The sequence below is a fragment of the Eubalaena glacialis genome, chromosome 15, assembly GCF_028564815.1.
Source record: "Eubalaena glacialis isolate mEubGla1 chromosome 15, mEubGla1.1.hap2.+ XY, whole genome shotgun sequence".
In the NCBI taxonomy this organism is placed as follows: Eukaryota; Metazoa; Chordata; class Mammalia; order Artiodactyla; family Balaenidae; genus Eubalaena; species Eubalaena glacialis.
The window spans coordinates 80,872,217-80,891,393 of record NC_083730.1 but is presented as its reverse complement, the minus strand read 5'-3'; the positions used below and the strand labels follow the sequence as shown (position 1 = coordinate 80,891,393).

The 19,177-nt window shown below is 38.8% G+C and overlaps 1 protein-coding gene and 1 non-coding gene across 3 annotated transcripts in view; one reads left to right on the top strand and one right to left on the bottom strand.

The window, feature by feature from the left end:
- MED13L (mediator complex subunit 13L) overlaps nt 1-19,177 on the top strand; it is a 287,061-nt gene that overhangs the window by 244,979 nt on the left and 22,905 nt on the right. The window contains exons 14-19 of one of the 2 annotated variants that reach the window (XM_061170487.1): nt 1,929-2,028; nt 6,804-7,021; nt 7,317-7,522; nt 11,890-12,827; nt 16,841-17,020; nt 17,634-17,857. In XM_061170487.1, coding sequence (XP_061026470.1) covers nt 1,929-2,028; nt 6,804-7,021; nt 7,317-7,522; nt 11,890-12,827; nt 16,841-17,020; nt 17,634-17,857 — 1,866 coding nt within the window. Of the gene's footprint in view, nt 1-1,928; nt 2,029-6,800; nt 7,022-7,316; nt 7,523-11,889; nt 12,828-16,840; nt 17,021-17,633; nt 17,858-19,177 lie in introns of both variants that reach the window. The other variant, XM_061170486.1, reaches the window with a different exon arrangement.
- Nucleotides 8,152-8,259, bottom strand: LOC133076047 (U6 spliceosomal RNA). The gene has a single exon (XR_009697466.1). It is a non-coding gene; the product is annotated as a U6 spliceosomal RNA (small nuclear RNA).

Sequence of the window (19,177 nt, the reverse complement as noted above, 5' to 3'; positions counted from 1 at the left end):
TACTGAGTCCTGAGAGGGCAGTAATTGACCTGAATCTAAAGATGCTGCATGTTCAAGTACAACATGACAGGCAAGCAGTGTCTAAGTAAAGGCTTGAAGGTTAAGTTAAGTAGGAATCAGATTTCTACAGCCCCTTCTCACTTTAAAATAAAATGTATCTGATTAACAGATATTGTACACCATTTCTATTCTAAGTACTTAGAAGATGAGGAGATAATAATGACCTCAAAGAACGAAATTGACTTGAAATGTGGAAAGACTAGATTAGGGGGAGGCAGGGGAGGAATGTTACTTTGAGCCTGGAAGGAGCCTTGGTTAAGCTACAGGAATGAACTAGCTGGGCTTTGGGGGACAGTGTGCACATGGATCTGTTTTCTGAATGGAGGATAAAGATTGGTGGGGCTGGGAAGGTTTTTGGCCACTCTTAAGGCTTTAGACTTCAAACTCTTCTGGTAATGTGCTCTTCTGGAGGCTGCTGAGTGTGGAACTGACCTGGTAGAAGTGAGTGTCGTTTTCCATCAGTCCGATACACAGAAAGCAGGAGTACTATTTGGTAACTTGTTGGATTGAAACATGAGGACCGAAAATCGGGCAGTGGCTGCATGAAGGGAAAGGACATGGCAATGTGAAAAACTTTGGTAGAAGAAATGACACGTTTCCTTATTCTGTGACCCAGGCATTGGAGATCCTTTTTGAACTTGACTGTCTCCATTAATCCATGCATTATCTAGGATTGGTTTTAACGAGGGTTAGTTCAGATGCTTTGGTGTGGTGACGGTGGGAAGAAAGTATGAAAAGTAAAGGAATCAAAAAGAAGTAGAAAGGGAGATGTAAGAAAAGAAAATAAACAAACCGTAGAGTAGCCTGGTTTCTGTTCACAGCCACCACCCCTAGTGATGGCTGTGCTCTGAGCCATTGTCCTTCCTCTCTGTGTAAGTTATGAATTACTATTGGACTAAATGAATAAATGTTTACTCTGCTGTTTGAATATATTGTCAGTAATGTTAATATGCAAAGGAGATTGGACATTGTTTATCTAATTTTCATTTCTCTGAAATGATTGTTTCTACTTTGAGTTCTAGCCTGACATTTAATCAAGGGAACAGTTTACCTTAGAATCATTTTACTAATTCATCTTATTAGTAACTGGAATTGGGAGACTGTTGTCCAAGTTTTCATCTCATAGGTTTTAAAGTTAGTTTTATGTTTCAACTCTATGATATTGAATAAGTGTACATAAATAAAAGGCCTTGTATTTGTGAGAATCTTTTTGCTTTATTTTATCTTGCCATCAATTAATTTGAGTTCTTAAAGATAATCTTGCCTACTAAGGGACTTAATTTGTTTTGAATAACAAATCAGAGAAAAACCTTCTCTGTGTATTTCAGTAATTTTGTGAGATAAGGTTATTTTTCATGAAGATGAACAGTAACTGTAGAAATAGGAATAGGAGATATGTATTTTTTTGTGGTGAAAAATAAAAGAATAATAGTTTGGGAGGGCTTGAGGTCCTCTCTTTTCGCTGCCTGCTTCCAAACAGAAGGAAAACCAGACTGATAACCAGTCGCTACTCGGAGGCACCACCCTAATGTGATTATTGTGTCCCTGAAACTGCGTCTCTAATGACCCGGGAGGGGAGATTTGCTGAAGGTCTGCAAGCTCTGCTTTGATGGCACAGTCTGCCCTCACCAGATCCATGACAAGAAGACTCAGTCAGTCTGTTTCTCATACTTGATAAGCTTGTAACCATCTCTTCTGTGTCACTGTCTGCTGGTATTTCTAGAAGTTCACCTGATGAATGCTATGTAAGGAAGCATCTTTCCTGTATTTTAAAATATCAGCAGGCATACACTCTAAGGAGTAGTGGACTATCACCTACTTACATACAAGTGTGTTGCTCCGCTTTAATAATAATAATCTGTTCTTAGGCTGTGTCACCTGCACTACGGTCATCAAAAATGCCTACAGTTGGGACAGAAGACCGACCTCTTGGGAAGGATGGAAGAGCTGCTGTTCCTTACCCACCAAGTAAGAAAAGGAAACTGAGCTTCAGCTCACTGCTTATAACTTACATATAATGTTTTCATACTCAGTGGTGCCTTGTCTGAGATTCCCCTCCTTTTTTTCCCCCCCATTTTAACAGAATACTGGCAGTGAATTAAAACTTGTATAAATTGGTGTTCCTAAGGTGGCAGGCAGCTAAGAGACCCATTTAAATTTGAATTCCTTTTCCTTTTGTTTTCAGATTAACTTCTGTGGTTTAAAATGTGGAAAAACATGTTTTAGGTTTGTTTTTGTCATAGCCCTTTCCTAGTAGAAGAAATGCTGCATAGTGGTTTTCAGAGCGATATTCCACTGCAAGAGCTTGTGTAGTAAAATGTTTCAGTTTTCATAAATTTAATTCACACAAGGATAATTAATGTTTGTTTTCTGTGGTCCTTTTTCCAACAGATACTGAAGTTTTTGTGTTTCCTTAAGAGATCAACTAGTTTTATTATGTATGTGGACAAAAAGAGAAACTTCCTTTTCTCTGCCTATTCTTTACCCTAAGAAACATTCTGCAAGAGAAAAGAAAGTCAGGATAGTTTATATGGATACTCTGAAGCTGAAACACAATTCCATTGCAAATCATTCTTTAATATCTTCTCATTAATTCAGCTGGTAATGAGAACAAATTGAGGGGAAAAACCACCATGTCATAGGGATGAGTCAAAAAGTTTTATGAACCTATAAATGTAGTGCTGATTTACTCAAATGTAGAAGTGTCAAGTATACAGAGATTGGATTTTGACAGCTTTAGTGGATCCATAGCTTTTTAAAATATGCAAAGCTTTCTCAAGCATGACATATATGAAAATGAATAATGATAGCCAGCCAGTTGCTGTAGTTTTTTTTAATTAAACATTTTTCTTTTTTTATTACTCTGTACTGCAGAATTTTACAAACATGAAACTCACAGATTAAAAGAAACATTATTAAAGCAGATTCATCTGGAATAGGGCAGATGAATGAATTTTTCCCTTGTATTTAACCAGTTACTCCCGCTTTTTTTGACATTAAGTGTTAGGTAGCGATGTTAAATGTTAAAATGTCTGATAATTTGTCCAAGATTATTCACTCACAAACCATCCTGCTAGTAAGTGTCATTACCCAGTAAAGTATATCGTGTACTCTCTCTTTCTCTCATTTTTATTCCAAAAGGAATTGTTTCAAAAAGAAGCTACTCAGAATTTTATGATAAAGTACAGGTTATAAAAATTAATGAATTTGAAATATAGCAAAAATATTGGCATGAGGAAAATACAGATAAACCAAGGTCAAGAGGATCTTATTAATGTGTCAAAGTATGTGTGTATAAGTTGTGGGGGGGACATATACATAGTATTTCCTCCCAAGACATGGCAATGAAAATAACATGGCAAGAAACTATCATCTCTGCAGTAGCTTACTGTACATGGAAGTGGAGAGACATATAATATGTAATGTCTAGAATAACACCATCCAACAGAAGTGCAAGGTAAGCCACAAAGGGGGGCCACATAAGTAATTTTTAATTTTCTAACAGTTACATTAAAAAAGTAAAAAGAATCATGTGAAATTAATTTTAATAATATATTTTAACTCAGTGTATCCAAAACACTGTCATTTTTATATGTAGTCAGCATAAAAATATTGAGATGTTTTACATTCCATTTTTGTACTAACTGTTTGGAATCTGGGGTATATTTTATACATGCAGCTCATCTCAGGTTCGATGGGGCCCATTTTGAATGCTCCGTAGCCATGTGACTAGTGGATACTGTGTTGGACAGCATAGGTCCATAATTATTCATTTGTGTATATAATAATGACAGAAAGTGACACACAGTATCAGTGAGGTTTAGTTTAGTATCAAGTCTGTGTTAAGACAGTATTGTGTTATATTAATTAAAACAGAAGTGTTTTTCTTAGGTTTTATTGTTAACCAGTCGCTTATGAATTTTTGTCTTTGAAAGCATGTCAATTTTGAAGTATGGGTCTTTGAGGAGGCAAAATGAAAGAGTTGGACATTTTATTCTACAAGAACACTTACTATTTGTAAGGGACTCTGCTAGGTGCTCTGGGCTGGGAAGAATACTGAGAAATTAGTGATGATGCTTTTGTTGGAGGGCTTCAGTCTTGTGCGTAACTACTTGATGTTCAGAACGGGAGATGGTTGGTGTCCTTAATGGTGAGCTCCTGCTGAAGTGCAGTGGATCTTGAGGATAGGTGGGTATAAGTAAGTGGAGCGTTGTGGGAAAGACATGTCAACTCCAGTCCATCCTGGTAGCTGTTCCCCACACTCACTTTAGTCATTTTATGGGAAGAAGGTTGAACAGGCAAGCCATGTATTTCTACTTTGGAGGACCAGAATGTTTCTCTGGGTTTCTATTTTCTTTCTGCCTTACCCACTTTGAGTCCAGTTCCCTGCTTTTCATTTCAAAACTTCTTTAGGGTGATTTCTTTTCAGAAATTCATTCCCTGTGACTGAACAGCATTTCCATCTTTTTCTAATCAAACCAAAATTGGGAGGAAGGACTAATTATTGCTGACTCTCATCACTTTATGAGTGTTTAGATGTACGTGGCAAAGTGTTCACTTCAGTGCATACTTTGTCTCATTTATTGTGCAAAAAAAAAAAATGAGGGAAATATTATTCTCATTTTGTAGATGAGGAAATTGAAGCTAGAGAGGTTAAGAGTCTTCCTGAAGAATATCTGATAATAAGAATGGTGAAGACCACTTTTTAATGTGAATCTCTGGCAGGTGGAATCTCATTTCATCCATGCTTTTTGTGTATGTTCTCTTTTACCTTTGACAAAAATTATCAAGGTGGCTGAGGCTTTGAAAACTGAGATACATAACTGTGTTAGGTAACATCAAAGAAGTTGAGTAGCCCTGAATGGAAAATGCCTTTATTATATTTCTTAGGGAAGATTTAAAAACAAATTTAATAAAATAATTTGAGGATAAAATTTTGTACCACAGCCCAAATACTTAATAAATTAAAGAAAAGCTATGTTTAAGTTCATTGTCATTTTAACTCAAAGTGAATTTATATAGTTTCATATTTTCCAAATACTTTGTTAATTAAGATTTGTCATGTAATATGAGTTTGAAGATTTTATGAAGCAGACTTGTGGTTTAAAATACTCCACTTACAAATTAATTTTATATTAAAATTGACCAGCAGCTGCTCTTTGGCTTGGGAAAAGGTATAGGGACTAAAAGTTAAAGATGATGAATGTATTTCAACTTTATATTAAAGTCTTTAGCCTTGTTTTAAAAAAAAATGTGTTGATCTGGTTGGTGCTACATCTGAAGAGGTGTTTTTCAGCCACAGAACTTACCAATTATATAGTCTGTCCAGTGGTTCTATGATAGTTTCTGGCTTGGCTTGTATCCCCAATTCTGTGAATTGTTATATGTTCTTAAGGATAAAATACTGTCACAGCAAGGTGACTTGAAGATCAACTTGGGGGTTTTAGGTTTTCTTCTTCTTTTCTGTCTTTTAAAACTTTTTTTCCTTAGCAGCAGCAGGTACCATTTTGTCTAATGAAATCTCATACAGAATTGTATTGTAGAAAATAAATAGAAGTGCAGCTTCTCTTAATGGAAGTGAAAGTTTAGATCTGAAACCCTGCCTGTTGGCCTTGTTCTCCCCTTGTTGCCCCTGAGGCCAAGAGAGGGTAAATTATTCAGGATTATATAATTGTTTAACTAGGAAACGTGGTAAAAATCGTCTAATGCAGAGGTTCTCACCTTTTTTCTGCTCCATATCATGGAGGCTGTCCCCTCCCCCCGTAAACAAAGGAAAGAAAGCAAGCCTAATGAGAATCACACATCTAGTCAAGCCTTCCCTTTTAGATGATGGAACTGTGGCCCTGAGGGAGGAAGTGACCAGACCACAACAGCGCTGTGCTGGGAGCACGTGGGTTGGGGTACCAAGCCCACTGCTGCTTCTCTATACAGCTCTACCTTAGACTCTAGCTCAGGTCAGAGCATGGTACAGCTATTCTTTATTAATTTCTGATTCAGAGCTATAAGTCATATTAAGATCTGTTCAGTGGTTACTATTTACCTGTTTAAATATTGAAGTTGCTAGAAAGAGCAATGTGATTGGAAATTGGGACACCAGATATGGTTCCAAATCACTGATTTGAACTTGTGGCTCCAAATGTGTAAATATATTTGCTGTACAGGACACCCCCTAGTGGCCAAATTTCACAACCGCAACTTGCATTTCATTGCATACACTCCTACTTAAGAATCAGTCCCTTAATGAGACACTATTAGTGATGTCGGTTAACCTCATGTATATAACAACGATTTTTTTTTAAAGGTTGAGAATCACTGATCTAAGTATTTCTTAAAAGATACTTTTTTTCCCAGCTGATTTTCAATAAATTGTCTTTTGGTTCTAGATAGGATTATTAATCCTGACTATGAAGTTTCATCTCCTTAGATTTTTCAGGGAATCAATTGTTGGAAGAAAAAATGTATGTTATGTAGACTTTGTTCACATAATTAATGTGAAGCCAAATCATAAAGCATCAAGAGGATAGTAATAAAGTTGCAGCAAAGGATAATTTTCTGCTGATGGCCTTCTTCTTAGATACTTCTATTATTAATAGTCTATTATGTAACTGATATGACCATTCAATCAGCATTATTTCTGATGCCAACTAGAGGGCCTGGCTATGAACTAGGTTTTTTTTTTTTTAGAAGTCAGGCCTGTTACAAATTTTTTTTTTCTTATTTTTTATCTTTATTTTTTTTAGCAGTTGCAGACCTGCAAAGGATGTTCCCCACCCCTCCTTCTTTGGAACAGCACCCTGCATTTTCTCCTGTGATGAATTATAAAGATGGAATCAGTTCAGAGACAGTGACAGCGTTAGGCATGATGGAGAGCCCTATGGTCAGTATGGTTTCAACACAGCTTACTGAATTCAAAATGGAAGTGGAAGACGGGTTAGGAAGTCCCAAGCCAGAGGAAATAAAGGTAATTGCCAATATATTAGTTATACAAAGACAAGGTGGTTTTAAAGCAGATTTTTATACAACTTCTTTAAAATAGTATTGTCTGTATGCCACGTATACATAAGTTCCTAAGAGTTCTCTGAATTAGGTCATGAGGTAATTATAGTGTCTTTTGATTAATTTAAAATTTTGGCTTTAGCATTTTTCTGTTGATCAGATAAAAGAGAAGTATTAAATTATAGTGATTTTTGTTGCTATTATGGTGTGTCCTAAAGTTGTTTACCAGCATTATCACCAGCCCCACTTTGTTGTCACAGGACTTTTCATATGTGCACAAAGTTCCAACTTTTCAACCTTTTGTGGGATCCTCCATGTTTGCTCCACTGAAGATGTTGCCGAGCCAATGCCTGCTACCTCTGAAGATTCCTGATGCCTGTCTGTTTCGGCCTTCGTGGGCAATCCCTCCTAAAATTGAACAACTGCCCATGCCACCTGCAGCCACTTTCATTAGAGATGGCTACAAGTATGTGCTGGGATTGTGTCGAGTTATCTGCTGTATTTAATATGATTTTTTTTAAACATCTTTATTGGAGTATAATTGCTTTACAATGTTGTTAGTTTCTGCTTTATAACAAAGTGAATCAGCTGTACATATACATATATCCCCATATCCCTCCCTCTTGCGTCTCCCTCCCACCCTCCCTATCTCACCCCTCTAGGTGGTCACAAAGCACCGAGCTGATCTCCCTGTGCTATGCGGCTGCTTCCCACTAGCTATCTGTTTTACATTTGCTAGTGTATATATGTCCATGCCTCTCTCTCACTTCGTCCCAGCTTACCCTTCCCCCTCCCCGTGTCCTCAAGAACATTCTCTATGTCTGTGTCTTTATTCCTGTCCTGCCCCTAGGTTCTTCAGAACCTTTTTTTTTTTAGATTCCATATATATGTGTTAGCATATGGTATTTGTTTTCCTCTTTCTGACTTACTTCACTCTGTATGACCGTCTCTAGCTCCATCCACCTCACTGCAAATAACTCAATTTCGTTTCTTTTTATGCCTGAGTAATATTCCATTGTATATATGTGCCACATCTTCTTTTTTGTTGGTTTTTTTGTTTTGTTTTAATAGTTCCATAGTGATCTTCTTCTTTTTACATTTTTATTTATTTATTTATTTTTAACATCTTATCCTTGCGCAGGGGCCATGCTAATCTTCTCTGTATCGTTCCAATTTTACTATATGTGCTGCCGAAGCGAGCACTGTGCCATATCTTCTTTATCCATTCATCTGTCGATGGACACTTAGCTTGCTTCCTGATTTTTCTCTTAACTAAATATTTACTTTAAATGATGACAGCATTTCATTTGAAACTTTCGTTTATTGGCCATTCATGTTTTTGTGCATATTATTTTCTGTTGAAAATATACATTGAAAATTTTCTAAACTAAATTTCATATACATGGAAAAATTAAGGTTATTTGTATAGAGAACCATGATGTTCATGGTCATTCAATGTCAAATCGGTGTCTATCACAGAATCAAGCATTAGTTGGAGTGGGTAATATTTTTAGGGTGATGGTGGTAAGTACTTTGTTTTATATAATTTGATGATTTCAAATGTGTTTACTTAAGGCACTTTAAAATTAAGTATTCACATGATAATTTCTCTGTTGCTGACCCCATGTCACATAAGAAAGCAGCAACAGAATGGTGCTATGATACGGGGGAAGGAAAAGGAAGTGTTTATTGTAGCTTGGACATGTTTCATACTGTCACCAAAAAAGTTCTTACTGCAACAGTGTAGAATCAGTTTCCCCTTTGAGTGATAATTTCTTAATAAAATAATTTAAATTCCATAAAATAAAAGGCCACAAACTCAAATTTCTATCAGGACCAGGTAAGCAATATGTGGATGAAATGGACTGGGCAAAGCAAAAGACTTGGCACTACTGATGCTCGGCGTCATTGTGAGAGGCAATGGGAGCGAGCAGGGTCAATGATGAACTGTTGAGAGTACACCCCTTTTAAAGGGACTTTTTTTTTTTTTTTGCTATTCAAATACAGGGAATTGTTCAGGCAGGAGTGTGGGAGCCTGGAGACCTGGAATTAAATGTATCAATGTATTTCCTTTTTAAAAATGTTGACAGTTGCGAATTCCCTGGTGGTCCAGTGGTTAGGACTCCGTGCTTTCACTGCCTAGGGCCCAGGTTCAATCCCTGGTCGGGAAACTAAGATCCTGCAAGCCGTGCGGCAAGGCACACACCCCCACCACCACCACCACCACCACCACCACCACCCCCACCACCCCCCGGCAAAAAAAAAAAGAAATGTGTTGACAGTTAATCCAGAGTTACATTCTAGGAGCTAACAAAAATTTATGATCCAGGTCCAGTCTGTGGGCTACTTCTTTGTGACCTCATATAAAAATCATCTTGATGAAATCAAATTTAATTTTATAAACAGGCTTTATGCTTGTGTATATAAAGTCTGTATGGGAATGAAAAAGTGTGGCAGAGAAGTGGTTTAAAAGAACCTTAGACTTGGGGAAGTACAGCTATAGAGTCATAGGGCTCAGATTCCTGCCTTTTTTGTTTAGTCTTTGTATGGCCTTAAATGACCATTTTACTGGGTCTTCCCTTCTTTAAAATGGGGTTATCTTGCCCTACTTCCCACATAATATTTTTTCTGAGAACTCTGAGTACTTCCACAACCACCAGCAGTGTGAAAGCATGTGTTCAAAAGCACCCTGGATGGGGGGGCCTGGCTAGTTCTCTGCTGCTGTTCTCCTGTTTTACCCTAGCTTATTTAATTTGAGACTGGTCCAGCACAGCTAGAGCGACTAGCACACCAGGGGTTAGCAGGCCATTCGCAAGTAGTGCAACAGCTTCCGAACCCATTCCACAGCTTAATCTCTTACACACACAAGCATCTCAAAAAGTGACATGCAACCCTTTGCTGTATGATATGCAACCCTTTGCTGGTTTCAATAACAAATAATTTAGATTATTTGTTTGCTGGTTTCAATAACAAATAATTTAGGTCATTGTTTAGATCTATCAAATCTATCATTTGCCACCCCAGAGATTCTTGGTATTCTAAACTGGTGCTGTTGATAGAACTGTCTCTGATGAAGTAAGTGTTTGTATCTGCACCTTCCAGTGCGGCATCCACTACCCTTAAGTTGTAGCTCTGCACCGTTTGAAATGTGGCTAGTTGAGATCAAGACTGAATTTTTATTTTTATTTAAGTTGATTTAAATTCATCACATGGAGTAGTGACTACCTTACTTACTGGACAGGACAGTTCTAGGTTATGGGAAGTCCTCCTGCTGTGGTCTCCGTCGCCCTGGACCCCCGCTTTATCACAGAGCACACCAGCACTCACTTGATGCCTGTCATACTTGCTATGAGCTAACTTTTCTTCCTCTTTTTCACTGTTGCGTATGCAGCATCTAGCATGGGGTTGGTACTCAATTCACTTTTATTGAATGGGAAAAGTCAGGTTACCGTACAAGATAATAAACCATTTTTACTGCCTCGGGAGGAATTAAATTATTTAGGTTTTCAGTTAATCGTCATAGTTCCTTTTATGATATGAACTGCATAATAATTTGGGGGTTTTGTTGAACAGAAAAATTTGAAAGGAGTCCAATTAGAGTAAAGATCATTATTACACTCTTATTATTTTGGTCTCTGAGATAGCAGTGATTGCTGATCAAGGTTTCTGGGTCGTTTGTTATCTGTACTCAAAGATACCGCTGTGCCTCAGATTTAACATTTCGTTGCAGTGACTGATTTGGATTTTCAGGTTGATAAGTTAGGCATAGCTGATTAAAAATCATAAGAAAGTGATTTGAAGAGCCATTACTTTATGACATTCTTCTTTCAAATTATAAGTGAATGAATACGTACTTTATTGGAGGAACATTAGTTTAAGCACAGTATTAATAGATTTCAGAGGCATTTTAAGTATTTAAAAAATCTATTTCTTTTGATACCTTCTAACTGGAAAGAATAATCCTGCGCTGTTTTACATGTACATGTAAGAATATATATCAAGAAAATTTTATTACAATAATAAAATAGCAGAACATTGCAGACACTGTTTTGTTTTCCATGTGGCTATTCCAAAAAGAAGTCGCTGCTTATGAGAAAATAGGTAGCACAGTGTGATCATTCTCTGGGAGCTAAAAATAATTGTGCTATATAATGCATGACATATTGAAAAATAAAAAAATGAACGAATTGCCTACCACCCTACAGAAATCTGTTAGAAGTTTGGAAACTATGATGCAATATATATACTGGGCAGCTACCTAACTAATACTAAGTCCTTTTAGCAGCATGTGTAGTATTTGTATTAATTGTAATATAGTACTGGCCAGTGGGTTTCCTAAAATAGAATTCCCTCATGGTCACTCATTACTATAAAAATGCTAGCCTAGATAGGACTACATTTTGGAAATTAGAAAAATGTTAAATTTTCATGTGCATTTGATTATAACTACTTTAGAATCATATGTAGATTATAGCCTCAGAGAACAAGTACACTGGCAGAATTTCAATTTCAAAAAATGACAAAAATGTAATTGCAAATTAGATGGAAATTTCATCCTATGGTCTTCTAGCTACTTTGGCATCTGAACTCAAGTGTTAAAGTTCTATTTAGTAGTTATAGTTTTTCAAAACTACATTGCCCAAATCCAGCATCATGTTTTTTTGTAAAAATAGTTACAGTTCCCTCAAAAGATTAAGATGAGGCTTAATAGAAAACTGAATAAACCAAGTGATAGCGTGCATAAATAAGAAATGCACAGACCAGGTTGGGGTGATTGTGTGTGTATTCCAGCACCTGTGACCTGCCTCACTTGGTGCTGTCTCTTTGTTGCAGTAATGTGCCTAGTGTTGGGAGCCTAGCAGATCCAGATTATCTGAACACACCACAGATGAACACCCCGGTGACGCTGAACAGCGCTGCCCCCGCCAGCAACAGTGGAGCAGGAGTTTTGCCATCTCCAGCAACCCCTCGCTTCTCTGTCCCCACACCACGAACCCCCAGGACCCCAAGAACTCCCAGAGGAGGGGGCACTGCCAGTGGTCAAGGGTCTGTTAAATATGACAGCACCGATCAGGGGTCACCAGCCTCTACCCCCTCTACCACACGGCCTCTTAATTCTGTGGAGCCCGCCACCATGCAGCCAATTCCTGAAGCTCACAGTCTCTATGTCACTCTGATTCTTTCTGATTCCGTGATGAATATCTTTAAAGACAGAAACTTTGACAGCTGTTGCATCTGTGCCTGCAACATGAACATCAAAGGGGCGGATGTTGGGCTTTACATCCCCGATTCTTCCAATGAGGACCAGTACCGCTGTACCTGTGGGTTTAGTGCGATCATGAATCGCAAACTTGGTTACAATTCGGGACTCTTCCTGGAAGATGAGTTGGATATTTTTGGGAAGAATTCTGATATTGGTCAGGCTGCCGAAAGGCGCTTAATGATGTGTCAGACCACCTTCCTTCCGCAGATGGAAGGAGCCAGAAAATCCCAGGAGCCACCGATAAGCCTTCTCCTCCTCCTGCAGAATCAACATACACAACCTTTTGCTTCACTGAGTTTCCTGGACTACATTTCCTGTAACAATCGCCAAACTCTTCCCTGTGTGAGCTGGAGTTACGACCGGGTGCAAGCAGATAATAATGATTACTGGACGGAATGCTTTAATGCCTTGGAGCAGGGTCGACAGTATGTGGATAATCCCACAGGTGGCAAAGTGGATGAAGCTCTGGTGAGAAGTGCCACTGTGCACTCTTGGCCTCATAGCAATGGTAGGTTTCCCAGAATACAAATTTGATTTGAAAATTGTCTTGGTGTGATGATAACTTGCAAACTTTCTTTACTTTGTTATATGACAAAATTTTAAATTTCATTTATTAAAAAATAGACATAACTAAAGTGAGAGCTATCTTGATATCACCCTAAAGTTAAGAACGGGGAGATGTTTTATATTGAAACACATTTGGAGAAGAGTAATTATTTTGTGGAAAAAAAGTTGTCTAGATTATACAAACTGATAATTTGCATACCCTTTCATGTTTAAGTCTACGCATTTTTCTGGGTCAAGTTTCCATGATACTTCTTCCACGAAGCCTTCTATCCATTTACCAGAGTATTTTCTCTTTCCTCTGGTTTCCCAGTATTTTGTGTCTCTGGTAACAATGATCACATTTTACTTTGCATTGTGGACTGGGGCACGTCACTGTCTTACAAACTCCAGTTGATAAACATCTTTGGAGTTGGGCTCCAAGAGTGCTGAGCGCCTTGATGTTCCCTTTCCGTGTTGATTCACTATCTAGGCTATGATGTGTCCTGGGGGGATAAAATGGTGAATGAAGGAGACAAGGCACCTGTCCTCAGGGACTTTCTAATCTATTTTGGAAAATGGATAAGCCTTCTCCTCCATCCTCCAATTAAATAGTATGCTTATTTATTTAATTATTTGAATCAAATAAATAAATAAGCATATTATTACAAACCATTATAAGTGATGAAAGCACAGGATGTCAGGGGACACTTCCTTGAAGAAGCAGTAACATTTGAGGTCCCAACGATGAGTACAGGTTAACTGGGTGACGAGGGAGGGGGCGGGGAATCGTGTCCCAGGCAGAGGAGGGGCGAGTGCAACGGCCCAGAGTTATGTAGAGTGTGGGGCCTTCAGAGAACTCAGAGAAGCCTAGAGACCAGCAGGGCTAGCTTGTCAAGAGCCTTTTGAGACATGCTGGGCACTGGGTCTTCATCCGAAGAGTCTTAAGTCAATGATGGGTTTTATGAAGAGACATTGACGTCAGATTTGTGTAGTTAGAAAAAAATGTACTCTGACTGTAAGGTGGGCTGTGGATTAGAAAATGGCGAGAATGGATTTGAGGAGACTGAGAAGTTCCTGTAGTAGATGAAATAAGAAACAGTAGCTTGGCTTAGTGTCCTAGCAAAGGAGATGGAAAAGAAGTGGAAACATTCAGGAGATGTTTGGGAAGTATTATTGCAGGACTTGGAAATGGGTTGGATTTGGGGCATCAGGGAGAGTGAGATATTAAGGAAGACACCCAGGTTTGTGACATGTATACCTGGACAGACAGTGGTGTCGTTCAAAGACAAGTGTACTGGGAGCTTCCCTGGTGGCGCATTTGTTAAGAATCCGCCTGCCAATGCAGGGGACACGGGTTCGATCCCTGGTCCGGGAAGATCCCACATGCCGCGGAGCAACTAGGCCCATGCGCCACAACTGCTGAGCCTGCACTCTAGAGCCCACGAGCCACAACTATTGAGCCTGCGGGCCACAGCTACTGAAGCCCGCGTGCCTAGAGCCTGTGCTCCGCAACAGGAGAAGCCACCACAATGAGAAGCCCGCGCACCGCAACGAAGGGTAGCCCCCGCTCGCCACAACTAGAGAAAGCCCGTGCACAGCAACAAAGACCCAACACGGCCAGAAATAAATAAATAAATAAATAAATAAATAAAATTATTAAAAAAAAAAAAAAAGATGAGTATACTGGAGGAATATCAGATCTGGGGAGAAAGGTTTTGGAAGTTTTAAAGATTTCTCTTGAGATATCCAGGTAGAGGTGTCAAGTAGACACTTGGGACTTCATGACCTGGAGCTTAGGGGAAAGGAAGTATATGGCACATAGATGATAACCCAAGTCAGGGGCGCAGAAGAGGAGGAGAGCTCACTGGGGAGGAGGACTATATGGAAAGAGAGGAGGGCCTGGGACAGAGCTTCACTGAGTTCTGCCATGTAACCAAGTTTCACGAATGAGAGCGTGGTCAACAGGCATTCAGATTCAGCCAAACTTTTAAGATAAAGATTAAACCAGTCTTTTGACCATGGTGAGAGCTGTTTCTGTAGACAGGTGGGAGCAGAGGCCAGGCTGGAGGAGTCTATGTGTGAAAGAAACATGGACCCTGCTTCAGAATAGTCATCAGTCTTGCAGGGGAGAAGGTTATATAAGCAAGGAGACTTCTTGGAGGTGGAGACTCCTGAGGAAGTATTTCAAGGGCTATACTCATTTTTATAACTGCTTAGGTTTAAGTGGAGTGCCTTATACTTAGCAGGCCTTTAATTAATGTCTGCTGCATGAATTTATGAATTAAAGTCTTTCCCCTAAAGAATTCTGGGTGATTATCTTAGGTGGTATCTTTTACTAGACAGTGGCCTTCAGGTAGAAAAGCAGTCTGTGTGGGTGGATCAGTAGTGGCATCTTTGGATATGAAGAATAGCACATTTTATTGGAGGCGAGATGTGGGTTCCAAATTCAGATGCTTAAAGGTACCAGACAGATGATGTAAATGAATGATGTGGAGAGCCAGGTTTGCAGAAGGCAATGACCTAAATTGTGTCCTTTTGCAACATACTTTCTATTTTGTATGCACAGGAATAGAGTTCACAAAGAATTACTTCTACTTTTATTTTTCTCTAACCTGTGGTTCTCTTGGTCTGTCATTTTCCTACTTCTGAGAGAGCCATGGGTACAAGAGGTACTTTACTTTTTTCTCTCCTATAAGAAGAAAAGAAGCACAGGCTTGAAGATCAAGGTGATAAATGCTGCTTCAGTCTCAGGCCAGCTCGGGTGGGGGGAGGCGCGGGGGGAGCGTCGAGAACTGTCTGAAGGGGACAGCTACTCCTTGGCTCCAACAAGTGGTGGTCATCCCGGAATATGATGGTCTCAGCCCCAGGGCTGTCAGGCAGTTTTCCAGTTTTTCAAGAGAAGCTGGAAATCCAGACTTGTATATGAAATTTCCTGAGAAATTCGTTCCAGATTAAAAAAACAAAAACTCTGTGCCATCAATTTGCAGCCTGTGTTTGATGTGAGGACACATCTAAAAATGTCTTAAGACCCCTTAAGCACCCTGTGTTTCAGATTTAGTTGGTAAATAAATCACAGATTTCCATCCATGCCACTTTCCTCATCAGCTAGAAAAGCAAGAGGAAGGAAAGGTCTTTAGGAACCCAGCTGTGCAGATTCATAGCTGACCATCTCCAGCTTAAGTAGTCTTTCTTCAGATCTTTTTGAGAATTTGACGAGCATTATGGACCTTCTCCCTTGGGGTAAAATACACCTATGCTCATGCATGCATGTGCAGTTTGGGGTAGAGTTTCAGAGGTTTTTCAAATTCTAGGTTAAGAAACCCTCTTGCTAGCAGGAAGAACATATGTTCTGAAACCATGAATCTCCTACCTTCCTCTCTGTACAGATGAATTTCAGGCCTGTCATTGCCTCTGCCCTGTTTTCATGTGCCTCTGCCTGTATAGAAGGTCATCTTTCTCTTTATGCATTTTGTATTTTGTGAAAATATTTTCATTAAGAGCAGTTTTTAAAGTTTTTAAAAGCTTCAAGTTCCTTTTTCCCACTCATCATCAAAATATGGATATTTGTAAATAAAAGTAATTAAGAAACTAAAAGTAAGAGACAATAATTAAGAAATTTTTGCTGCTCTCTTTTCTTAAGAACAACCTTGGAAACAAGTCTGTATGATTTTAAAAAGTCAGGCCTATCTACCTTTCCACTTTTAGGCAATCCTATAGTTAATCTCTTTTATATAGAGTAAACTATTTCCCCTTTTATTATTTCCAATAATAAATAATAAACTATCTTCTACTTTAGAAGATTGTCTTTCCTCTTGACTCCTAAGTCGGGTATTTTAGAATCTACTATAAGTAGACCCTGCTGCCAGTGGTGTCTCTGTCGTGGAGTATAACTGAGGTCCACAATGATGGCAAGAAGAGGAGTGGGCCAGTCCCCCTTTATGATTCCCGTTCCTTTTCATTTCATTTCTTTTCCAGTGCTGGACATCAGCATGCTCTCCTCCCAAGATGTGGTCCGTATGCTGTTGTCCCTGCAGCCCTTTCTCCAAGACGCCATCCAGAAGAAGCGCACGGGCAGGACCTGGGAGAACATCCAGCACGTGCAGGGACCACTCACCTGGCAGCAGTTCCACAAAATGGCAGGACGGGGAACCTACGGTAGAATCTTTCCCCTGTTTAAATTCCTTCAGATTTTTGTTCTGTGAAAAGCAGCTTTAGTTACTGTCAAGTCCTTCCTTCACTGACAAAATAGAATCTTTTTCCTCCTATTAAGTTTTATAATCTCCCTGTTTTCCAGTAGTCAGTTTTGGAGATAATTTTTCTAAATGTCTTTGGCATAATCAAGGTCAGTGGGGCAAATAATCCCTAAATAGACTGTTTGTTAGGATCAGGATCATCTTCCTGATCCTCACTGCATTTTCATCTGGATGAACTTCTGAACTAGTTCTGTCAGCTTCTTCACAGTCAGGATTATAGTGCTTTTCGTAAAGGAAATGACATAGTGCTGTTTGGAAAACTAACTTTAACCTGCTCTAGTCTGCTCTCTGATCTTACGGAAACTTTATAAGCATGTTCTGACTCATTTAATTAAGGTTCTTCATCAGGGGCCATTTAATTAGAGGATTTGAAGAGTACTTTTAAGAGTATCATGTCAACCTACAATAAAATTTCTGATGCCAGAATTAAGACTAATGCACCAGAGAATTCTCAATTGTCGAGGTTGTGGGAAACAGACCCTCGAGCACTCTCCTAAACTGCAGTCTTGTTTTAGGTTCTGAAGAATCTCCTGAGCCGTTGCCCATCCCCACTCTGCTGGTAGGCTATGACAAGGACTTCCTCACCATCTCGCCATTCTCCTTGCCATTTTGGGAGAGGCTGTTGTTGGACCCATACGGGGGCCACCGTGATGTTGCCTATATTGTGGTGTGTCCAGAAAATGAGGCCTTGCTCGAAGGAGCCAAAACTTTTTTCAGGGACTTGAGCGCTGTATATGAGGTGAGAAAGACATGAAAGATGAAAATTGTTTGTATGATACGAGTCCTCAGGTTGTTTCTAGTTATGACTAAATTTTAAAGAACAAATATTTTCAAAGTAGGACTCAAAGAAAATTTTCACATAGTTGGAGGATGAAGAAAAGGATTACATTGGCAAGTTTTTCAAGGAGTACATTGCTTTCCCATCTTAGCTTTTATATTTTATTAGATTTAAAGATTTTCCTCTACCAGCCTTACCACCCATCTTAAAGTCCCGTCAGCTGTTTTTTCCCCATTTATGTGCTCAAGTTTAAAAGTATTACTCACCAGGGGAGAGTGGTTGTTCAGAAGATGAGCTTTACGAAAAGAAGGCACGTCTACTCTTGGGGGGGTGGGGGAGGGGAGTTCCTGAAAACAGTATAAAAATGTTTAGCTTGAAAATTTCTGAATCATAATAAGTTTAATGACTCATGTCCCTGTTATGTTTTATTTAACACTCCATTCATCTTAATACTAAAATTTTGGTGCAGATTAATAATGTGATAACCATAGTAATGTAAAAGCCACTTAGATAATTTTATATATTTAGCACATAAATTCCTGTTACTTTTGAAAAATTAGAATCATGTCTGTCTTTGAAGAGTTAGTGCCACATTTCTTCTGCTAAAGTACATATACACTAAGGTTTTCGTACCTTATACTTCTAATATCTTTATATTTGACAAGAATAAATGAAACTAATATTTATAAAGTATTTAGAGCTGCGACAGGCATATTATAAGCATTACAAAAGTGTTTGCTAAATAAGATGCCAAGTTGAATTTCAAAAATACTCCATAACGGAACATTCACTATCTATAAATGTATGAGTACACACGAAATAGTAAACTTACGTGTTGCTACAAAGAAGTGAGAAGATGCTAAAGTATGAGGTAATGGCATCAATTAAGCCACTGAAGGAAATCCTTGGATACAGTAATTTCTAAACAGTGCCTGGTTCATGATGCCTAATAATATTAAATCATAATTACCCTAACACAGAAAACTTGTCTAAGCACTCTTAAAGCCCAGCCATTCTTTTGAATGAAGCTTTCAACATAAGTTACAAAACATAAAAGGACTGCCAGATCATTTTAGGATTACTCTTTTGGCAGTAATACGTACCTGCTTCAGAAGAGTGTACACTAGAGAATTTTTAGGGGCTTGGTAAGCCTCCTGTTCATCAACTCTAGTAAGGGCTAATAATATGGGCTCTTCTGCTGGTGAACAGGTAGCTAGGTAGCTTACTTTTTGCAGGTATATTAATTCTCTGCCATAAGCACCCGTTTAATGTCCTGCACAT